Genomic DNA, 23,027 nt, shown 5'->3' with positions numbered 1-23,027 from the left:
TTCATAGCTGCTCGTTAATAGCCAAGACATGGAGACAACCTAAATGCCCATTGATAGATGAATAGATAAAGAAGATGTGGTGTATATATACCATAGAATTCTACTGAGCCATTAAAAAGAATGAAATAATGCCATTTGTAGCAACTTGGTTAGACATAGAGACTACCATTACTAAATGAAGTAAGTCAGAAAGAGAAAGACAAACCATATGATATCGCTTATACGTGGAATCTAAAATATAACACAAATCAACATATCTATGAAACACAAACACTCATAGAGAACAGACCTGCGGTTGTCAAGGGGAAGGTGAGGTAGGGAGGGAAGGATTGGGAGTTTGGGATTAGCAGAGGCAAACTATTATATATAAGATGGATAAACAAAGTCCTACTGTATAGCACAGGGAACTACATTTCATATCCTGTGATAAACCATAATGAAAAAGAATATATAGACGTATAACTGAGTCACTTTGCTGTATAGCAGAAATTAACAAAACATTGTAAATTAACTATAATAGAATTTTTTTTAAATTAGTGCATCTGGGAGGCTGGAAATGTTTCTGTCTTGATCACAGTAGTGGTTGCCAGTATGTGTGCATACGTAAAAATCCTGTACACAGCAATGTGGGATCTGAGCCATGTCTTCAACCTACACCACAGCTCATGGCAATGCCAGATCACTGAACAAGGCCAGGGATCAAACCTGCATACTCATGGATATTAGTTGGATTCATTACCACTGAGCCACAGTGGGAGCTCCAAGAGTCTTTATTTTTTTAAATCTTTTTTTTTGTTGTTGTTGTTGTTGTTGTTGTTATTGTTGCTATTTCTTGGGCCGCTCCCACGGCATATGGAGGTTCCCAGGCTAGGGGTTGAATCGGAGCTGTAGCCACCGGCCTACGCCAGAGCCACAGCAACGTGGGATCCGAGCCGTGTCTGCAACCTACACCACAGCTCACGGCAACGCCGGATCGTTAACCCACTGAGCAAGGGCAGGGATCGAACCCGCAACCTCATGGTTCCTAGTCGGATTCGTTAACCACTGCGCCACGACGGGAACTCCTATTTTTTTAAATCTTAAAAATTAATAGGTGTAAATAAATGACTGCTACTAGAAAATTGTCTGCTTGAAGTGCTTTTTATGAAGTGCTTTTTATTTTCTTCATTTTCAGGAGTTAGAAGCTTATGTAGATGATATAGATATGGACAGTGATTTCGGAAAGGATGATTTTTATTACTTGTCTCAAGAAGACAGAGAGAGACAGAAGCGTGAGCATGAAGAATCCAAGAGGGTACTCCAAGAACTAAAATCTGTGCTGGGATTTAAAGCATCAGAGGCAGAAAGGCAGAAGTGGAAGCAACTTCTATTTAGTGATCATGGTAAGTACTGACTTCAGAGTCAAAGATTATTTCAATTAAGGGATTCATTTTTCTTGAACTATAAACCTTATTTTAGCTATACAATTCTTATGGTTTTAATTTTAGGGATCACAGTAAATCTAGTCCTTTTTCTTCTAGACACAAAATCAGTTTGATTAATAAAAGAGGAGGGGCATATAATCAAGCTGGAATGTGAAATCATAGTTTTCCATCAGTTATTTGATTTTTATACTAAATTTGTTTTGAAGTGGGTAAGTTATGAATTAGTTGGAATGTTTTCAAATTTAGTGAATTTGAGGTTCTAAACTCTGTTCTCTTTATGTTGATATGATAATTACTTTAATAGAACTCAATTAATAAAACTATGCTGACTATTAAGACCCAGGCCCAGAGTTCCCTGGTGGCTTAGCAGGTTAAGGATCTGGCGTTGTCGCTCCTGTGGCTCTGGTTATAGCTATGGCACAGGTTCAACCACTAGCTTGGGAACTTGCATGTGCTGCAGGCAGAGCCAAAACAAATGAGCAAACATTTAACAACCAAAAAAAAAAAAAAAAAAAAAAGACACAGGCCCTTAGCTCTATCACTAGGTTACTTAGATTTGAGCACTTTAGTGGCTGGGAAGAGGAGGTGCTTCTGTGCACAATATCTCTATACTTGGATTTGGACAGAGGAGGATAACTGATAATACCAAAGTTTAACCTTAAACTTCTGTATGTTTCCCACCCTCTTTTCTCTAATCAAATGTCATGGGAGGCAGGGGAGGAAAAGAGGGGAAGCCGAGTACTCAGCGATATCGCACTAGTTACTTCCTAGTTCAGGAATGAATTCCTGTGCATTTCTCAGAAGGTAGAGTCGGGCTTCGCTTCCATTTTACAGCATGTGGAGCCTCAAAATCAACTGTCTTCTGTGCCCTTTCACTTTTTCACTAGACGTATATAGATTACCTGTCCTTGGCAAGTTCCTCATGGTTCTCTTTGCTTCTCTTAGGAACCCTCTTCTCCCTTGTCCAGATAACACATTTCTTGATTTTATCCTTCCTCCTTCTTCCCATTGGCCCCCTTTATAATCCATGTCCTCATAAGATTATGCTTATACATTCATTACAACAGCCTCTTAGGTGACTTGCCTCTTTTTTTTTTTTTTTTTTTTTGACTTGCACTTTCAGTACCTTTTACTTCGCAGTCATTCTTAGAAGATAGCTTCTAAGCTTCTATGATGACTTCTATCTGTTCTCACAAGCTATTTTCATATTTTTCTCAAACAGCACATTGATAATAACTATCTTAAAAACCGAGAGTGGTTCCTCCTTTTCTTACTAGACTGAATTTGAACTCCTCGTCCTGCTTTCAAGCCCCTCCACTATGAGCCCATCATATGTGGTTATATTCTCTACTATTTCTGATATAAATTATTTCTTCTAGTTAAATCTATCTAGTTAGACAATGGTTCCACAAACTTGCTGTTATTAAAGAAAGACATTCATAGCGATCCCTTTACCAAGAATGCTGTCCTCTCTAACAGTCTCCCGCTATGAGTCCTCCTCTTACAGCCCCAGCCCTGCCACCACTGCCACCACAGCCCCTCACACCAGAGGGCCACTGTAGTGAAATGAAAGGAAATCTTGAGCAGCAAAGTATTAAGTAGATTAAGAACTCCCCAGAAGCAGCAGTGAAAATAGAGTTCCTGCAACCTGCTTATTCATTTATTGGGCCTATGTAAATCAGAAATTAAGAGTTTTGGAGTTCCTATCGTGGCGTAGCGGAAATGAATCCCACTGAGAACCATGAGGTTGCGGGTTTGATCCCTGGCCTCGCTCAGTGGGTTAAGGATCCGGCGTTGCCATGAGTTGTGGTGTAGGTAGCAGACACAGCTCAGATCCCACATTGTTGTGGCTGTGGCTGTGGTGTAGGCCGGCAGCTGTAGCTCTTGATTCAACCCCTAGCCTGGGAGCCTCCATATGCTGCAGGTGTGGCCCTAAAAAGGACCAAAGACAAAAAAATTAAAAAAAAGAAATTAAGAGTTTTATGTTTTAGGCACTATTGTTTTCTGTGCATTCGATTTTTTGTTGTTGTTGTTTCTGTAATTAAATTACGGTCTCCTTAAATAGGGTCTTGATTATCCCCCACAGTATTCATTCAGCAAGTTACTCACTCAAGTGGATATTAAAATACTATTTACTGCTATATTCTAGCACATAGATCAGGAGACAGAAATCTCCACCTTCCTGCAGGTTACATTCTAGCAGTGTTAACCCACTAGTTGGTTGATGCATTATGCAGATTATATGCCCCCATTTAATTAGCAATAATCAGAACTATCGAACAACTTCTCATATATGTTGCGTTCTTTTAGAATTAAGCAGACTTATAGACTAACACTGTACAAGAAGTCTGAAAATAGCATTTTATATAAACTGGTATTCTTTTCTATTGTTTAGTATTGTCTTCATATAGCTTTAAATTTATCCACTTAACAGAATGGGTAAAGATAAAATGATGAGAGAAATGTGTCTCTTTTTCAGGTATGTGCTTTTGATAGTTTACATTTGCAAAGGTAATAATGCTAATTTAGTTTGTGAAAATAAGTAAAAAGCTTCTGATACCATAAAATGCCTTTCCCGTGAAAAATTTCAGTACATCTTCCAGAGTTGTTTTCGTCTCTGCCTACAGGGGTAAAGTCCGAATGGAATTAGAGAGGGAAATTCTACACTGGAACCTGCTGTGGCCATTTTTTTTTCTGTTGTTGCTGCTTCTCTAGTGGAGTTACTGCAGCTTAGGGATCTGTTTCTTGGAAATGGACATGTTTTACAAAATAATTTTTTAAATAAACGCCAGATCTTGAAGACGTGCTTTTTCTTCCGTCATGCTTCATAACATATTGTATTGTACTAACCCCTCATACTGGGAGGAGAGACTGCCTAGCAAGCAACCCACTGCCTACTAACATCAAGAGGGGCTAAATAAAACTTCATTTTCCCTGAAAGGACAACTTCTGCCGTATGGATATAATATTTATGTATTATGCTTTGTACAGTAGTTGATCTGGAATGCAGGTTTTATTTAATTTTATATTTTTCTGTGGCATTACAAAATGTGTAGAAGTTGTGGCTTTACTTTCATCAGGGTCTTGTTAGGTGGTCGGCAAATGAGCTGAATTGTATGTTGTATTTTTTCCCATGCTGTTTTAACTTGTAAATATATATGTATTGATGATAGGATCATTACCTGGATTACTCTTAGGGCTTTTATCAAAGACACTATCAGTGAAAACCACACTGCTTATTCTTGAATACAGTGGTTTTCAAATGCTAGTGTGCATCAGAACCCAGGGGAGGGCTTGTAAAACACAGCCAGTCCTCAGTCGATTTCCAATTTAGTAGGTCTGGGTGGAGCTGAAGAATTTGCATTTTTACCAAATTCCTAGGTGATGCTGACTGATGTTGGTTCAGGGACCACATGTTGAGAACCACTGCTTTAATATTTTGAGTAGGAGAACACGTGAGCTGTTTTAAAATACTCATAAAATACTCATCAAAACCCCATCTCATTTCATGACTTAGGCATTTTATCTCTTATAATAGTCTCTGGTTTTATAAATTTACATTGATTTTACTAGAAAGTTTTATTTAGCTTTTTATTTATTAAGAAAAAAATACTGGGAGTTTAAAGTTTAAATCATTGCCGGGTTTTTAGTTATTATTTTTCTTTCTTTCTTTCTTTTTTTTTCCTTTGAAGCTGTGTTGAAATCCTTCTCTCCTGTAGACCCAGTGGAACCCATAAGTAATTCAGAATCATCAGTGGATTCAGATATGGGGAAAGTTGGTAAAAATGATACTGAAGAGGAAAGTAGTAAACCCTCCACCACTGACAATGAAATAAGTAGTAGGACTGAGTATTTATGTGAAAACCCTCTAGATGGTCAAAATAAAGACAATTCTGCAAATGAAGTCTTCTTCCAAGGAGCTGAAGAAAGAGTGTGTTACCAGTGTGAGAGTGAAGATGAGTCCCAGCAGGCAGATGTAGGTGGCCTGGCCCCTTCCCAACCAACTCCCCGGGACTCATCCCAGCCCTCCATCAAGCAGAGGCTGGCACAGCTACAGCTGTCACCGGATTTTACCTTCACTGCTGGCCTCGCTGCAGAAGTGGCTGCTAGATCTCTCTCCTTTGCCACCATGCAGGAACAGACTTTTGGTGATGAGGAGGAAGAACAAATAATACAAGAAAATAAAAATGAGGTAGAAGAAAAGTAAGAGCCAAGATTTACATGAAGGATTTTAAATGGCTGGGGTTTTTTTGTTTGTTTGGTTTTTGTTTTTTGGTTTTTTGTTTTTTTTTTTTTTTGGTGAAAGTATTTTAACTTCAAGACTAGCTATTCCACTGGAAAGGGAAATGAGTGTAAGTTTACTGTATTTTTAAAGCTAAGATGTGAATTTACAGGAAGAACCCTGGTTTGAACAACTGATCTGAAAATAGTAGTTACCTATAAATGGCAGATTTTTAGGAAAATAAGAGAAAGGTAAGGGCTCTTTTGAATAAACTGCTGTTTTATTTGCAGCATACCTGATTGATCTTAGAAATTCTTTAAGTATCTTTAATAACAAATGAATTTATCATTTCTTGCCAGAATTTACTACCATAAAATGACTGGGATAATTCTGTTGCAAGAACATCTACATTTAGTATGACTCATTTTTACTGTATTCTGGCAGTTAATAACTGCAGCTATTATGTCAGTAACAAGTTGTTTGTATTTTATTTTTGTTTATACCTGTCGTAAAACAAAAATACACGTTCTGAATAAAAAAAATTGAATTCATGCAATTGATGCGTACTGGGGTTTGGAACTAAAAAGTAGTTTCAAAAGTACTTGGGTGTTAACATGATAACATGTGTCTTATGTTTCCTTGTTTGTATGTGAATTCAGTAGTTAATTTTAAGATTTCCTAATGATCTTTTTAAGAAAAAATACTGTACCTTTTTAGGAACTACCCTTTCAAATTTTTGTGTATCTTTTTTTGTTCTTGCTGCAACTAAAAGAGATGGCATCAAAGTGGGATCCCACTAGTCCAAGGCCTTATCCCCAGCTTTGCAGAAAGTTGCTTCTATCCCTTTGCCTAGAGATAAATGCTGCCATTAACCAGCAGGTTACAATGCTGCTGATTTCCAGCCTGAGGCACTACCCTCTTCACTTTAATAAGGTTCTGGAAACAGCCTATCAGCTTCCTGGAAGGCATCCTTGTCTCCTTAACACTTTATTTATTTATAAACTACCTCTTAAAAGGGGTTGCTTTCCAAATTGTACAATCTCATCTGTTTTGTACTGTGATTACATTTTCAAAGAGTGATATTTTCAGGAGTTATGTTGGTTTTTAATACCTAGAGTGCCTATGTACTGACATAGTTTATAGACATTATTTGAGGAAAATGTAGGAAAAACTCAATTTATGCTTGCTATTCTAGGAAGGAAATTAAGAACCTAGTATGCCTTGAGAGTTAAGAAACGTATTTGAATTCCTATAATTTAGCACTTCAACTAAGTAAATTTTCATAAACCAAAGGGGATTTTTTTTTCCCAATAATCTAAGGAAATTTATTGTTGTCCTGAGGAAAAACTTGGTTTTGCTTTATAAGAATAGTAGCAATACTTTATACTATAAGTAATTCTGCCTGTTGCCAGAGATTTTGAGACTTAACCATAATTAAGCTCTTGGGAGCTGTAATATCTTAGAGTGGGCCTAATTTATCACTTAGAAATAGTTAGCTAAATTTTAAGGAAAAAATCCTGTGTTGTAACTATTGTATTCTTAAATAATAATGCTTAGAGTTTATTTCCATTTTAAACTGCTTAGTTCGAAATACTTTTTTCCTTGAATTTAGAAGAATTATGGGAAAATTTAGTAATCTCTCTTAATCTGTGACCTTACACAAGAATTAGAGTTTAATAATTTTTAATTCTTTTATGCCATTTTTATTACACCAGTTGGGGAAAATACCTTCATAATATTATATCACTTTTAAACAGTGCTCTTTAAGGTGATGCTTTTTAATTTTGAAAGACTAGTCTTCATCAGGAATTTCTAATCTTCCAGTCTAATGTTTTATTTACTTGTTATTTAGTTCCATGAAAATTCTGCTTTTTGAAATCATGATAACTTTAATTGAATGTTCTTTTTTATGTAGTTTTTAAATTTCATCATCTTTTAAAATATTTCTAAGATAAAATATTGTCTTCCCTGTGAAAATTCCTGATTTTCTTATAGAATAGTCTAAAAGTCAGTGTTTTTCCTTCTTCTTAATGGGGCCATCTGCATTAGAATACATTGGAGGTCTAATTTTAATTTTTATTGTATTTTTTGCTCTTTTTAGGGCTGCACCCGCAGCATATGGAAGTTCCCAGGGTAGGTATCGCATTGGAGCTGCAGCTGCTGGCCTGTGCCACAGTCCCCACAATGCTAGATCCAAGCCATGTGACCCACATCACAGCTCACAGCAACCCTGGATCCATAACCCACTGTGCAGGGCCAGGGATTGAACCTGAGTCCTCATGGATGCTAGTCAGGTTCGTTACTGCTGAGCCACAACAGGAACTCCTGCTCAGTTATTCTTAATCAGTCATTTGGGAATGAGACCTAGGTGATGTTTCTGCTTAGTAAAATAGTATGGTGAAAGAGTATCCTCTGCTAGGATTTTGTTCTTCTTTCTATGAATATGTTAGGAAATAAAACAAGTCAATGTAGATATTCTTGTACTTTTATGAGAATATTTTACTTTTGTCGTATGAGTTTCAGACAAAGTGACTAGTTTTAACGTAGATGTAACTAGTTTTAATAGATGCCATCCAATGTCCAAAAGAAGCCCTCTGGGAAACATATTTTATGGGGAAAACTTAGAATCATGCTCTCCAAATTTAGCAAGAATTCTTGTAAGGAGTAATATTCTGACAGCTTTTAATATAAATATATCCATAGTTTATTTTAAACCTAGTACTTAACGTAAGAATGCATGAAAGAGGCACTAAGGTCACTCTTGAAGACAAGGTTTTTATCCTTTGCCTATTGTTAGGAAAGTCATGGCAATGAATGACCTAGTGACAGTTATCATATCTTAAATCCTTTTTTTCTTTCAGCTTTCACTAAAATGCTACATATCTGGCCTGTCTAGGGCCAGACTCTTGATAATCTTTGATTTGCAGTCTGCTGCTTATTTTCACAATTTGTCTGTATTATCTGACTTCATAAATTAAGTCCTCATTATTATTAATTGTACTTACAGCATCTGAATAATTTTCATTAGGAACAGATGCATTGACTCAGATTTGATTTCTGAAATTATTGGAGGCAAGTAATCAAGAGAAACACATTTAAGGCAAATTACCAAGGAAATTTAAGAATATGGGTTTTAACAGTTCAATACAGAGAAACAGGCCTGAGTTTAAATCCTAGATCCATCATTTAAAAGCTATGAGTGAAGTTCTTGTTGTGGCTCAATGGGTTAAGAGCCTGACATAGTGTCCATGAGGATGCAGGTTCAATGGTCCCTGGCCTCATTCAGTGAATTAAGGATCCAGCATTGCTGCAAGCTGCAACGTAGGTCAGAGATGCAGCTGAGATCTGGTGTTGCTGTGGCTGTGGTGTACGCCAGCAGCTGCAACTCCAATTCAACCCCTAGCCTGGAAACTTCCATATACTGCAGGTGCAGCCCTAAAAAATCATTTTTTAAGTAATATAAAAGCTGTGGGTGCAGCTAATATAATAATATCATGGAGAGTTTTCCCAGAAAAACTCAAATTCTCTGAATTGCTAAACGATGTTTTTGTGATTTCTGACTTCTCAGGATAGTTAAAAAGGAAATAAAACTTCTGAGGCTGGAAAACAGATCTGGTTGTGTTAGTAATCCGTTAGTAAATATGTTAGTATAATAGGTCAAAAAATTAAAAACTTAGTTTTTCTACAAAATAAATAGTAATATTCTGATTCATGCAATAAAAACGGTAAAGCTTTTAATGTTAAAGCATAAAAGGGATCAAGTTCTGTTTCATAACATTAGAAGTCACTGGAGTGTTAATCAGAAGTAACCCTAGAGCACATCTCACTCTGGTGACTGACTTTTACTAATATACCATTAGTAATGTAAAATATGAAGTATTTTGATAAATTATTGGAAATCATGTGGGAAGAAAAGTTCAACTGATCTGGTTTAATCATAGTATACTGTTCCTATATCCAAACAAAACAAGAATTAAATACCTGGGAGGTCCCATTGTGGCACAGTGGAAATGAATCCGACTAGTAACCATGAGGATGTGGGTTCAGTCCCTGGCCTTGCTCAGTGGGTTGGGGAGCCAGTGTTGCTGTGAGCTGTGGTGTAGATTGCAGGTGCAGCTTGGATCCTGCATTGCTGTGGCTGTGGCCGGCAGCTGTAGCTCTGATTCAGCCCCTAGCCTGAGAACGCCCATGTGCCACAAGTGTGGCCCTAAAAAGCAAAAAAAATAAAATAAAATAAATACCGTAAGACGGTGGTATATAGCTCAGCTAACTTATTATTTGAACTAAAGTAGATATGCCATGAGTAAAACCAGAGAAAGCTTGAAGATTGATTTGAATCCTGTCTATAAGAATGTATCTATGCAGATCACATTTAGAGTTAGAAAATGAAGCTTTGAATATTTTAGAAGAGAAAATATGGGGGGAAATGAATCATAACAATTCATTCATGTTATCTTTTTTTTTTTTTTTTTTTTCCTGTTTAGGGCCACACCCAAGGCATATGGAGTTTCCCAGGCGAGGGGTCTAATCGGAGCTGTAGCTGCTGGCCTATGCCACAGCCACAGCAATGCCAGATCTGAGCCACGTATGCAACCTACACCACAGTTCATGGCAACACTGGATCCTTAACCCACTGAGCGAGGCCAGGGATCGAACTTGCTTCCTCATGGATACTAGTCAGATTCATTTCCACTGAGCCATGATGGGAACTCCCATTCATGTCATCATTGACAGGTAACTTAATTGCATAAGTTAAATTTTCAATTAACTGAGGCAAATCCATTTAATCATTAATTTTTAAACAATTTTATAAGAAATAGTCTAAGTATTTCTACTTACCATTTTTTCTTTGTCATCTTCAAGAGCATAACTTCCTGTCATGGGTGATAAATAGAAATCACCCTCAGGGGCTACTGAGATATATAATGCCCCTTTCTATGTGACCTTGCATTGCTGTGCTTTTTGAGTTATGTCTGTTTTTCATAGTTTCTCTATTTTCCCTTATAATCAGCTGTCACTTTTTTGCTGCTGTCTTGTATGCCTGCCTCCTGCATTAGGCCCCTAATTTGCTGCTTCTAATCTGCTGTGGACTGAGAAACCAGACTGCCAAGCTTGCTAAACTGTGTCTGAAATAAGAGTAAGTAGACTGAACAAAGGCTAAGGGGCTTTTCTGTCAGTAAAGTGCATGGACTTTGTGGTACCTGTTTGGCTGCTTAACATACTTTTTTTGGTTTGTTTATTAGTTCTTTACTAAGAATTTGCTAAAAAATACTTGGTTGAATGTGTTATTGCCATATATTTAAAGTATTTCATCAGTTTTTATATGGTGATATTTCTAGGACTCTCCATTAATGAATTCAGCTATACAAGAAAATTTGACTGTCATCTTTATACAGATCGTTGTGTGTATTTTAGGGAAATGTTGTATAGTTTGTTCTTGCTAAATATTCTAGGATAGTATACATACATAAAACTTAAAGCACTGTAAATAGAATTCAACTCTGCTCACCAAGATATATGTTCTAGAGCTATTGGTTTGAGACTAAACATGCATGGCTTATTTAGTAAGAACTGTCTAAATAAATATTTGGAGGAATGAGCCATTCTAGGGATCCCACTTTCCTAGAGAACTTAAGGATCTGATGTTGTCACTACTGTGGCTCAGGTTGCTGCCGTGGCGCAGGTTAGATCCCTGGCCCTGGGGACTTCCACATGATGGACGTAGCCAAGACGATAGTAATAAGTGTATTAAATTAGATAGCTGTTCTCAAAATAGAAGAGCTGTTAGTGTACAAAATGAACCATTTTGTTTCCATATATTTACCTTCTATATATTTCACTCCTCTAATTTTTTGGCTCTGATTAAAACCAGTCCACTTGAATTAGCATTTTCTATAGTGCTTTCTATTTGAATTAAATACCACATGCTGCTAATAATTTCTTTGGCTGGGTTGTTTTTGTTATGCTGGTTTTGTTTTTAGAGAACTGTATCTTCATTTCCCAAACATGAAGTAGGTTGAGCCCTGGAAAATAAGGAAATTTTCATTATTAATACCATAGAGAACTGAAAGTAATAAGGTTTTTAGACTCCAGACAGTTAGACCAAATAATTTATTCTTTGATTATGCAGATTTTTAAGACATTATTTTCATTCAAAAATATACGTTAAAAGTTTGCCAAAAGTTAGTGTTAGATCTGATGATATTGACAGATATTTGAATGACTGAAGCCCCACTGTCATTATGTATTTTGCATGTTTAAATTATAATATGTTCATCAAGTATGATGATTTTTCTCAAGTGAAAAATAAACATTAAATTCGCATGTTATGATATTTGCAAGTAAAATTCAAATCTGTCTAGGAAGGGGTATTTGTCTGGGATTAGCATTGAACCAACTTAGTTTTACCAAGTTAGGCTGATTCTGTTTTAGTAATCACATGTTGATTCATCTTTCCATAATATACAAGGTAATCAGAAAATCAGGCTGCTTATTTTATGGCCATGCCTCAAAGTCAGCTTTCAGTTATCCGTGTTACTGAAAGGGAATTGTGATACAACATTTATTAAAAAATAGATGATCCAAACCAGTTTTTTGAGTTGAGACTGCCATTACAGCATAGTCCTGAAGCCAAACTTGAGTTGGTGGTATATGGAGAAAGATTCTCTTCAAGAATAGTTGTAAGAGGGAAGTGAGTCTACTTAGTGTAATTGCTATAAACCAAAAAGAGGATGAATTGATATATTCATATACAAAAGTCTAATGTGAATAAGGAGTTGATTTTATGCATATACTAAAATGTGTGATAAATTAAAATATATACGGTATGTTTTAATCCTATAAATTTTGATATATTTTAACCTATCAGCAATTAAATTGTTGCATCCCCATTTACTGAATTTCATTTGGCATGTATCAAACATGGTATTGTAATAGGGCAGCATTTAAGTTGTGTACACGTTGGAATATTTTATTTTTACAAGAGTATATTCTGAGATGTTGTAGAAATACATTTTCCCTCTCGTTTATATTTTAAGAGCTTCTAAAAACAAGGGATAATTTTACTATTTTGGACTTGATATTTTTCACTTTTGTAGCATTTCTTAAAGCTACCAACAAATTACTTTATCATTGAACATATTTTTAAAAACTGAGGAGTTCCCGTCGTGGCGCAGTGGTTAACGAATCCGACTAGGAACCATGAGGTTGCAGGTTCGGTCCCTGCCCTTGCTCAGTGGGTTAACGATCCGGCGTTGCCATGAGCTGTGGTGTAGGTTGCAGACGCGGCTCGGATCCCGCGTTGCTGTGCCTCTGGCGTAGGCCGGTGGCTAGAGCTCCGATTCAACCCCTAGCCTGGGAACCTCCATATGCCGTGGGAGCGGCCCAAGAAATAGCAACAACAACAACAATAACAACAACGACAAAAAAAATAAAAATAAAATAGGGTTCTTTTTGGAGTTCCCGTCGTGGCGCAGTGGTTAACGAATCCGACTAGGAACCATGAGGTTGCGGGTTCAGTCCCTGGCCTTGCTCAGTGGGTTAACGATCCGGCGTTGCCGTGAGCTGTGGTGTAGGTTGCAGACGCGGCTCGGATCCCGCGTTGCTGTGGCTCTGGCGTAGGCCGGTGGCTACAGCTCCGATTCAACCCCTAGCCTGGGAACCTCCATATGCCGCGGGAGCGGCCCAAGAAATAGCAACAACAACAACAACAAAAAAAAGACAAAAAAAAAAAAAAAAAAAAAAAAAAAAAAAAAAAAAAAAAAAAAAAAAAAAAAAATAAAAACTGAATGTGTCTTCTACCAGTTTATCCTTTTATAATATCCCAAGAAACTACATATTCTTTTCCCCCTTAAGTAAATCTAAATTAGTTCCATTTCTTTTCTTTTCTTTTCTTTTTCGTCTTTTTGGCTTTTAGGGCCGAACCCACGGCATATGGAGGTTCCCAGGCTAGGGGTCCAATTGGAGCTGTAGCTGCTGGCCTACACCACAGCAATGCGGGTTCTGAGCCACGTGTGCAACCTACACCACAGCTCAGGGCAACGTAAGATCCTTAACCCACTGAACGAGGCCAGGAATCGAATCCAAGTCCTCGTGTATGCTAGTTGGGTTCGTTAACCGCTGAGCCACAACGGGAACTCCTAAAATAATTCTATTTCTAAATCACAGTATTTTCTGCATTTTTATTTCACCAACCTGTACCTTTTATTCATGCTATGACTTAAATAATGCTTACTTGGGCACAGTACTAGCATCTGGCAATGTATAGAAAACTCCAGATATGTTTTTCCCACCCCTTAAAGACTGGCTTATGGTCCTGGTACAGCCCTGGAGGTCCATACGAGTGAAAAGCCCAGAAGTCTACCTGAGCTGAAAGCAATCCCAAGGAGTTTGGTTTGTTTGGGTTTGTTCTAGGTATGGTCCCAGGGATCCCAGATCAAACCAGGCCCCTGGGCCTATCCTAGAACCAACCTAAACTCGCGCATCATTCCTGGAATATCAAGAGGACGAAGACCGAAGATTACCTGAGGCTGGCAAGACATCCTGCGTTCTTCTGTATCTGTGTCTCTGTGTTAGCAAGAAGTGGTTGGTTAATTCTTCTAAGATAGAAGGATGACAGTGGACAATAAGATAAAGTCTTATCAGACTTTGACATTATAGTAATTTACTGCAATAGAAATGTGGTGTGTAATATGGTTATTAATAATTGCCAGTGAGAATTGTTCTTGAAACCTTTATTATTAAGTCTCTATTTTTAAGTTAAAGAACTTAGCCACCAAAAATAAATTCTCTCCCAAATTAATAATTTCTGTTTTTGTTTTTCTCAAGGACTTTCTACTCAACAATATTATTTTTATCAGTGTTTTTAATATTATTTTTAACTAGGAGTCCCCATTGTGGCATAGCGGAAATGAATCCAACTAGGAACCATGAGGTTGCAGGTTTGATCCCTGGCCTTGCTCGGTGGGTTAAAGATCTGGTGTTGCTGTGAGCTGTGGCTTAGGTCGCAGACGCAGCTCGGATCCTGCTTGCTTTGGCTGTGGTGTAGGCCGGTAGCTGTATCTCTGATACGGCCCCCTAGCCTGGGAACATCCATATGCCATGGGTGCGGCCCTAAAAAGCGCACACGTGTGCACACGCACACACACACACAAATATATATATATATAATTTTTAACTAGTTTTTCATAGTTTCAGAAAAGTATTAATCTTTGCTTTCAGACTACATTGCCAAGTGATTCTAAACTCTTATTTTTTGGAAACTCTTGATTGCCCTTTTAATCTGCTACTGAACTTAGCATATTGCTTTCAGCTTGCTTTTTGAGGTTCAGATCTGGGAAGAACCTTAGCATCATTTGTAGATACACTGCCCCTCGTTGACTCATTGTAGGCTCTATCTTAGAATTTGCTAGGTTGATGAAAAGCTAGGATGAGCGTGGAAATGACTTGATACCTCATATTTTACAAAAGTGTTTTGTAAGGTTTTTAGCAAGTTTATTTTTGTTCTCTGCTGCTCTAGATTTTTAAAATAATCTGACCTAGGTGATTCACCTAATGGTCTCACATCATAACTCTGACATCACTGTAGTTATATACATGTTTTTCTTTAATTTGGAGGACAAGTATTCTGAAAAGGCACTGAAAAGACCCCAAATCCAAAGGTTATTGTACACAGTGAAAATATATACTTTTGGTGATACTGGCATTTCATCAGATTTAGACCATGTTTGAAATAAGTGTAGACTAATCAAGGACTCTGTGTGAAAGGAGCCCCAAACTGTGCTGTTCTTCCAAGCCTTGTCACATCAGAAAAATTAGATCAGTGGGGCATCCTTTAACACAGGACTGTGAGCTTGTTGAGGCTCATTGTAAAAAACTCAACCCTGGGATTAGTTCTCTGCTACATTCATTACATAAATGCTTCATCCCATGGACTCCATTATTTTTGCCTTTTAAAGTGTAACCTTAGGTTTGCACTTACCTCTCCACGTTTTTCTTTTTACATAATGTTTTTGTATTTGCATAGATCAAAACACTATATATATTACTATGTATATATATGTTTTTTGATTAAACAGTAGATTTTGGATCTGATAATTTTGGATTTTGATTCCTTTTCAAAGCTAAATGATTTAAATGCCTTGTCTTGTAAATTCACTCATAATTTAAGCCTCAAGTCTTCTCATTTATTTTTCTCTAATGAACTACATAGGTGAGCCTTATTTTCAGTTTCTTCCAGAATTTATGACATTTTCTATTTACCCAAACATGAAAAGGTTCTAACATCAGCATTCTTGTATTAGTGCACTCATCTGTGAGCGCAGTTGACTATATTTCTTGACATAGCCCATCTTATACTTATGTGCAATAAGTGTTCTCAGTTGCCGGGGGCCTTCGTACTCTCTTTGAACACTAAAAATAAGAATTTGTATACGGTCCTACAGAGTTCAGGCTTGTTTACACAGTAAGTTTCTAAAGTCTCCCTTCACTTTAGACACTTTTAGAGTGTTATGCCATATTTTCTAAATATCATTTGAGAATATTCTTTCAGAAATGTTTTAGTTTTTACTTTTTGATACTTTATGTTTTATGTAGTAAAACTGTACATTTTTAACCCTACCTGAAGACTTGAGAGTATAACCCTTTTAAAAAACAGTAATTTCTTTATGTATTTCATCATATTGAATTTCTGTCAACTGTTTCAAAAGGTTTTACAAAAACCCAAGAGTAGGTTTGCACATATCTATGTTGTTATTCCTTCTAAGCTTAAGAAGTCTCCAATAAAATCTGTACTTCTTTATATTTTGTACCTTTTTAATTCTAATATTTGCAACATGAATTAGCCAAAAGATAAAACTTCCTTTTCTCTTCCTTCTGTCCCTATTTTCTACTATAGTTTTCAAAATTTGTTAACATACCCACAAAAGATAGCAGTTGTCTAGGAAAGCCTTGGATTCACTGGTCCAAGTTTTGTTTGTTTTCTCTTCAAGTGCCTGACATGATAATTTATCAGAGTGAAAACAGCAGATTCAGATTAAGTTTAAAAGCTCCATTGTCATCATTCTCAGTGACTGTCAACCATTGGATACATTCTAATCCTGTGATATTTGTTGACTTATATGACCTCCTTGACAGAAAAGACATACCGAACTAAGAAGGGAGTTAACATCCAATGGACCATACTTGTCCTTTGCAAAGGAATGAATGATTCGTTTTAAACTTTTCTAAGCTTAGCTATGGTCTTGGGAACATTCATGGTAATTCCACAGTGATTCTGCAGACTGAATGCCCGTTAAAGAGAAAGTGGCCATCCTTGAACTGAACTTTTATTTTAAATAAATAAGCTGCCTCTTTGCAGAAAAGATTTGAGGCAAGGAATAAGTATTTGTAAAGGCAGTTCTTGAAATCTGACACTTGTCTGGGATTTGTTAATTAAAATTGTGAGATAAGGTAGATTTTATATAGTTAGAGGATTCTGAAGTCCTTGGGTAGGAAATATTCCATATGATAATCATTCTTTGTCTTCACAATTTGCTTTTGAAGGTCCTTAGCAGATGTGTTATAACCATTGAAAATAAAATTGGCAAATAGCAATTTTCCCCGAAGGCACATCTGTAAAAATTAATAAAACACTTTCAGAATCTGATCATATGAAAATTAGTCCTATTTATTTGAAGTGCGATCTTAAATGTGTCCCTCAAGAAAATGTTTATTTTTATATACAAAATAATATTAGGTATCAAACACGTTCCTAGAACCTGAATAAACTGTTTAAAGATAAATAGACTCAGGGGAGTTCCTGTTGTGGCTCAGCTGGTTAAGAATCTGACTAGTACTCATGGGGATGTGGGTTCAATCCCTGGTCTTGCTTGGTTGGTTAAAGTACCTGGTGTTGCCATGAGCTGTGGCATAGATCGCAGGCGCATCTCAGATCTGGCGTTGCTGTGGCTGTGGTGTAGGCTGGCAACCTCAGCTCTGATTTGATCCCTAGCCTGGGAATTTCCATATGCTGTGGGATCGGTCATTAAAAAAGACTCAATAGTTTTCTCACTCAAAGTCATACACATGAAGTGGCAGAACTAGTATCCCAATCAATTCTAAAAAACACCAACATCTGTTCTTCACCATTATGTTAAACTGCTTGTGCATACATTTCATTTCATAGCTAGCCTCTAGGATAAAGTAGAGCCCTGAATTTGGAAGTCAGTAGAGTTGGATTATGGACAAAACTACTTCTCTAAATCTCAAGCAAATCACTTAACCATAATGATCCACAGTTTCCTCTACAGGAAAAAAAAAACAAAAAACCAACAATTGTGAATTATCAATTGGACTAGACCTCTAAAATCCTCTTCCAGTAGTAAAATTCTCAGATTTTCTATTTCTTAATAAAGGGCTATAACTTTACTATGAAAGTCAATCTGTCATCTGTTCCAGGGTGCAAGAGAGCTTATATTTAGGCCCAGATAACGTCTTGAAAACTGTTCAAATTTAGAGATTAGAAAGGATAAGAAGAGGTGGCAGGGGAGGGAAATAGCAGTTTTAAAACAATGTAGCTGGTTCCAACACAGAACATAACCTGCTAAGAGCTAAGTATACCTTATATTTTAAAGCAATCCAAGTACTTCATAGGGGAGTATAAGATTTCAAAAGGAGTAGTTCTCTATAATTACATGTTACTTCTTTCCCCTTAGTTAGCAATCTTTTCATCATGAAGGGATGTCTGATTGCAGCGTTTTCTCTGGGAAAAGAGTTTACTGGCTTATCTCCATTTCAGCAAAAAAAAAAAAAAAAAAAAAAGAATCTCTTGTTTCCTCTAGGACCATCTCTAGCCAATCCTGGATGAAACAGAGTTTGGTGTGGTTCTTTGATCTGAAATGCTTTATTCTTTAATGCCCATGCCTGGCTATTAGCCATGAAGCTACTTATCTTGCCTGAATTTAGAAGATTAAACTTTGATACATGATTAATTATAATCAGTGACAAGTTTACTATGTACAGTATGTATGCGAATATTTTATAAGATCTAAAGAATTGAACAGTCATAATCCTCTTAAACAGAGACATATGGGTGACTTTTAGCCAATTTTTTCACCAGGATAAATGTGAAACACTTGTAAATAGGAAAAAAAATGTAGCTTAAGAAATCAATGAGCTGTAAATGTGCAGGGTTTTGTTGTTATTTGGGGATTATATTTATTTGTATAAGTCATCACCTCGTAGGTTGAAGCTGGGGCCTGGAGGAAAGGAGACAATCTTCTGTCCTTGTGGAAATAAACGGGTCAAAATGCAAACATTAGAGAAAAACCTTACATCTGTGTATGTCCAGGGAGTTCCCGTCGTGGCGCAGTGGTTAACGAATCCGACTAGGAACCATGAGGTTGCGGGTTCAGTCCCTGGCCTTGCTCAGTGGGTTAAGGATCCGGCGTGGCGTTGCCGTGAGCTGTGGTGTAGGTTGCACACGCGGCTCGGATCCTGTGTTGCTGTGGCTCTGGCGTAGGCTGGTGGCTACGGCTCCGATTAGACCCCTAGCCTGGGAACCTCCATATGCTGTGGGAGCGGCCCAAGAAAAATGGCAAAAAGACAAAAAAAAAAAAAAATTGTGTATGTCCAGAGGCCATAGTATGACTAGACATAATACCAGAATTCAAAAGTTTCTTGTACTGAAATCATGTTGAGTTTGAATTGCATTTGAGCTTCAAAACCCAGACTATCTAATGCAGAGGTTCTCAGAATTTTACTGAGGACCCCTGATGTTATTTTCCCCATAGGCTCCATGCTCTGAAGAATCTTTATCTATCACATAGTCTATATTCATTAAAACTCTTTAAGTTGCACACCCTCCCAACACCGTTTTCTTTTTTTCTTCTTCTTCTTTTTTAAACTAACTGAAGCGGTAACGGCCATTTAGTCTGAGTGAGTGCTGCATGCCAGGCTCTGTTCTCAGCGCTGAAGACAGAGCGGTGAACAAAACAAAGCTTCTGCCTTCACTGAATACTACAGGGGAGTCAGGCTTCACATATTGGGTGGGTCAGCCCCTCGAAAATGAAGCCAGGAGAGATACGAAGGATGCAGAGTACTTTTCTATATAGGATGGTCAGGTATGAGGGGAGCGAGGGAACCAGCACACACATAGGTACAAACACAAATACTGCAAAAGCAGTAAGTGAAAGGGCCTTGAGGCAGGAACAGAAGCTAAGTAAGTATGGCTGGAGTCCAGTAAGAAAGGCACCTGGCCAGTCGAGGAGGGCCTGGGAATGAATAAGGCTTTTACTTTGGGTTAGGAAGCCATTGGAGGGTTTTAAGCCGCGGAGTGACATGATTTGGCTTAGATTGTTAGAGGGTTATTAAGTTTAAAAGGCATTCTTCAGTGTGGACATCTGACAGGGATGGGGAGAAGGGAGACTTGTTGGCTACCGCAGAAATCTTTGTGAGGGATGATGGTTGGCGGCGGTGAAGGAAATGAGGGGCAATCAAATTCTGGATATATGTTGAAGGTAGAGCCAATAGGACTTGCTGATGTAATGAATGTGCAGTATAGGAAAGGGGAGGTCTAAGAATTTCAGGCCACACCTGTGGCATATGGAATTTTCCAGGTTAGGAGTTGAATCAGAGCTGCAGCTGCCAGCCTATGCCACAGCCACAGCAACACCAGATCAGAGCTGCATCTGTGACCTATGCCACAGCTTGTGGCAACACCAGATCTTTACCCCAGGGATGAAACCTCAGGCTAATTCTATTACAAAGAACCTTGGTCAGAGGGACAGAATTAGGACATATGGTGTCTGCTCACATCCTTTGCCTATTTTTTGAATTGAGCTATTTGTATACTTTGTTAATGAGTTTTAAGAGTTCTTTATATAGTCCAGATATTAATCCTTTATTGGATATATGCTTTGCAAATATTTACTCCCCGTCTGTAAGTAGCCTTTTCACTCTCTTGATAGTTCTTTGACACACAAACATCTAATATTTATTGAATGCTTCTTTTGTGGCAAGTATTGTCCCAATCCCTTTGCGTATATTCACATGTATTTATTTAATCTTCATGATAATCCTATGAATTGTATGTTATTATTGACTTTCCTGAAAAGAGGAAACTTAGCAACAAAAGGAAAAATATAATTTTTTCTATATCAAAATTAAAGATGTTTGGAGTTCCCACTGTGGCACAGTGGATTAAGAATTCGACTGCAGCATCGTGGGCTACTGTGGAGATGTGAGTTCAGTTCCCAGCCCAGCTGCAGTGGGTTAAAGGATCTGGTGTTGCCCCAGCTGCATCGTAGGTCATAGCTGCTGCTCAGAGTCAATCCCTGGCCCAGGAACTTCCATATGGTCCTGTGAAGTAGGTCCCATTTCTAATTAAGATGAGACGAATACATGTCAAATGTTTATGACAACTTGGGATGCTATTGCAGTCTCCTAGGACGTTTTGCCTGATTTTTAGTGGTAACGCTGCCTTCAGATCCGCTTCCCAAACCACTGCATTCCTCATGGTTTGATGTTTACCAACTTACCCCTCCTCAGCTGTTGCCATAAGAAGCAAGTGCTTAAAACATTATCATTGACTAGATCAATGGATCTTTTTGTTCACTTTGCTTTGCTTGTAAACTTGAGAATCCATTTAACTGAGCTCTGAGTGCACTGGAGAAGTTGGTTTGAAGTTTTTATCTGCTGTGCAGTAAACAGAACATGGGCTCCCATAGCGTTCCTACAGCTACCAAAGCGAGGGTGCTTCCAGTGGAGTAACTATCCAGGCCTGATCATTTTCACCCTTATGAGCTACATATCAGAGAAGGATATAGGTCACATTTATTTAGTTTGTTACGTGGCTCCTGTTTATCCCTGTCTTTAATATTTCTTTTTGATTTCTTACATATCCCAAGATACCTTAGGAATGAATACATGTTCAAATATAATAAGTAAATTATATTAAGAATACTCGAATAAGCATTGAAAGCAATCCAAATGAACTACTGACTTTACAATAATTTGTTAACAATGGATGGTAACAAATGAAAATAATTTTTAATTCAGTACACATTTACTGAGTGGTCTTCTTTATACTAGACACAACAATCACGCTGTGAGATAAGTATTCCCATTCCCATTTTGTAGATGAGGAGAGTAGTTCTTTTTTTCTTTCTTTTTTTTTTTAAGGGACGTACCCATAGCATATGGAAGTTCCCAGGCTAGGGGTCTAATCGGAGCTACAGCTACCAGCCTACACCACAGCCACAGCAACACAGGATCTGAGCTGTATCTGCCACCTACACCACAGCTCATGGCAGTGCTGGCTCCTGTACCCAGTGAGGGAGGCCAGGGATTGAACCCACATCCTCATGGTTCCTAGTCAGATTCGTTTCCACTGCACCACGACAGGAACTTCCAGGAGTAGTTCTTAAATAAATTAAATATCTAGGCCAAGGGCCCAAGTCTCTTAGTAAATAAACAAAATCATAGACAAATTTCTCCCAAAAGTCTCTTTGACTTCAAATTAGATGTTTGTTCTATGTAGTTTGTTAGTTTTCTCTTATTTTCCTGGATAGGTCACCACATACAAGGACACCCATTCACACACACGTGTGCAAGTGAGCACTTCACCATTTCAAGCAGCAGAAGCCACTCAGTCTGCATTTCATTTAATTACAGAAGTTATACAAGTAGTCAATTAAATGGGCAAGTAATTCCTCTGTGCAGTGTTCACTCACATATTAAAGTTGTTAATCTCATTTCTTTAGACATCCACCCCCAAACCATTGTCCTCACTGTTTCAGTTCCTCATTACTCATGAAGTGATGTGAGAATCTTTTTGCAAGAGTACTTTGTAAACTGAAGAGATACTGTCTAGTTGTGGGATGCAGTCTGTTCCACTTTATTTGGTTGATTGTAGTGAGAGGTCAAATGTTTAAACTATACCAGTTATACCATTGTTCTAGGGATTGAACTGACTGGAACTGAAAGACTTTTACAAACAACTCAAACCAAGCACACAATTCCTGATTTGCTCCCTCAAACTAAATATGGCCTTGTGGTGACCAAATATTGACTAAATGAAAGCAAAGAGATTCCAACTGCCCTTTCAAGCACTTACCACTTAACCTTAATGCAATATCCCAATATTTTTCCAGACAGCAACTCTTTCAGTTAATTAGAGATTGGAAAAGGGATATGTGTCCGAAGAATAGGTAGACACCTCCAAAATGCTCTCCCGTAGGAATCCTAAAAATTTGCATTTACAGAAAAAGAAGAGGAGACAGTTTTCCACCCTATCTACCCATGGATTATATCCCAACGCTGCCAATGACACCTCCTGTTGGACTGTGAGTCAAGATGCCTGGGTTCAAACCTCAGCTCCACCCCTTAGCTGTGTGATCTCTTTG

The 23,027-nt window shown here is 37.7% G+C and overlaps 1 protein-coding gene, 1 long non-coding RNA gene and 1 other non-coding gene across 34 annotated transcripts in view; 2 read left to right on the top strand and 1 right to left on the bottom strand.

The window, feature by feature from the left end:
* The window catches only part of VEZT (vezatin, adherens junctions transmembrane protein), a 69,376-nt gene extending 63,174 nt beyond the window's left edge, over positions 1 to 6,202 (top strand). For 18 of the 32 annotated variants that reach the window (XR_014804342.1, XR_014804350.1, XR_014804340.1 and 15 more), the window contains 2 exons: positions 1,175 to 1,382; positions 5,117 to 6,202. Coding sequence is in view for 19 of the 32 variants with exons in the window: in XM_003126713.6 (XP_003126761.2) it covers positions 1,175 to 1,382; positions 5,117 to 5,631 (723 nt within the window). In the remaining 13 variants the exon portion in view is untranslated. Of the gene's footprint in view, positions 1 to 1,174; positions 1,383 to 4,051 lie in introns of those variants that run through there. The other 14 variants (XR_014804343.1, XR_014804351.1, XR_014804341.1 and 11 more) reach the window with 2 other exon arrangements.
* Positions 6,203 to 7,766: 1,564 nt separating this feature from the next.
* Positions 7,767 to 14,444, bottom strand: LOC146403555 (uncharacterized). The gene is made up of 2 exons (XR_014804392.1): positions 13,431 to 14,444; positions 7,767 to 12,796 (listed from the first exon to the last, which is right to left on the bottom strand). It is a non-coding gene; the product is annotated as an uncharacterized LOC146403555 (long non-coding RNA).
* On the top strand, positions 14,040 to 14,119 carry MIR331 (microRNA mir-331). The gene has a single exon (NR_038560.1). It is a non-coding gene; the product is annotated as a microRNA mir-331 (primary transcript).
* Positions 14,445 to 23,027: the final 8,583 nt, after the last annotated feature.

The sequence above is a fragment of the Sus scrofa genome, chromosome 5 (genome assembly GCF_054392235.1).
Source record: "Sus scrofa isolate SSC_HxYL_T2T_F1_AM1 chromosome 5, Sscrofa_HxYL_maternal_Yorkshire_Landrace_v2.0, whole genome shotgun sequence".
Taxonomy (NCBI): domain Eukaryota; kingdom Metazoa; phylum Chordata; class Mammalia; order Artiodactyla; family Suidae; genus Sus; species Sus scrofa.
Note: the sequence above shows the minus strand (reverse complement) of the source record. Positions and strands in the feature narration are given on the sequence as shown.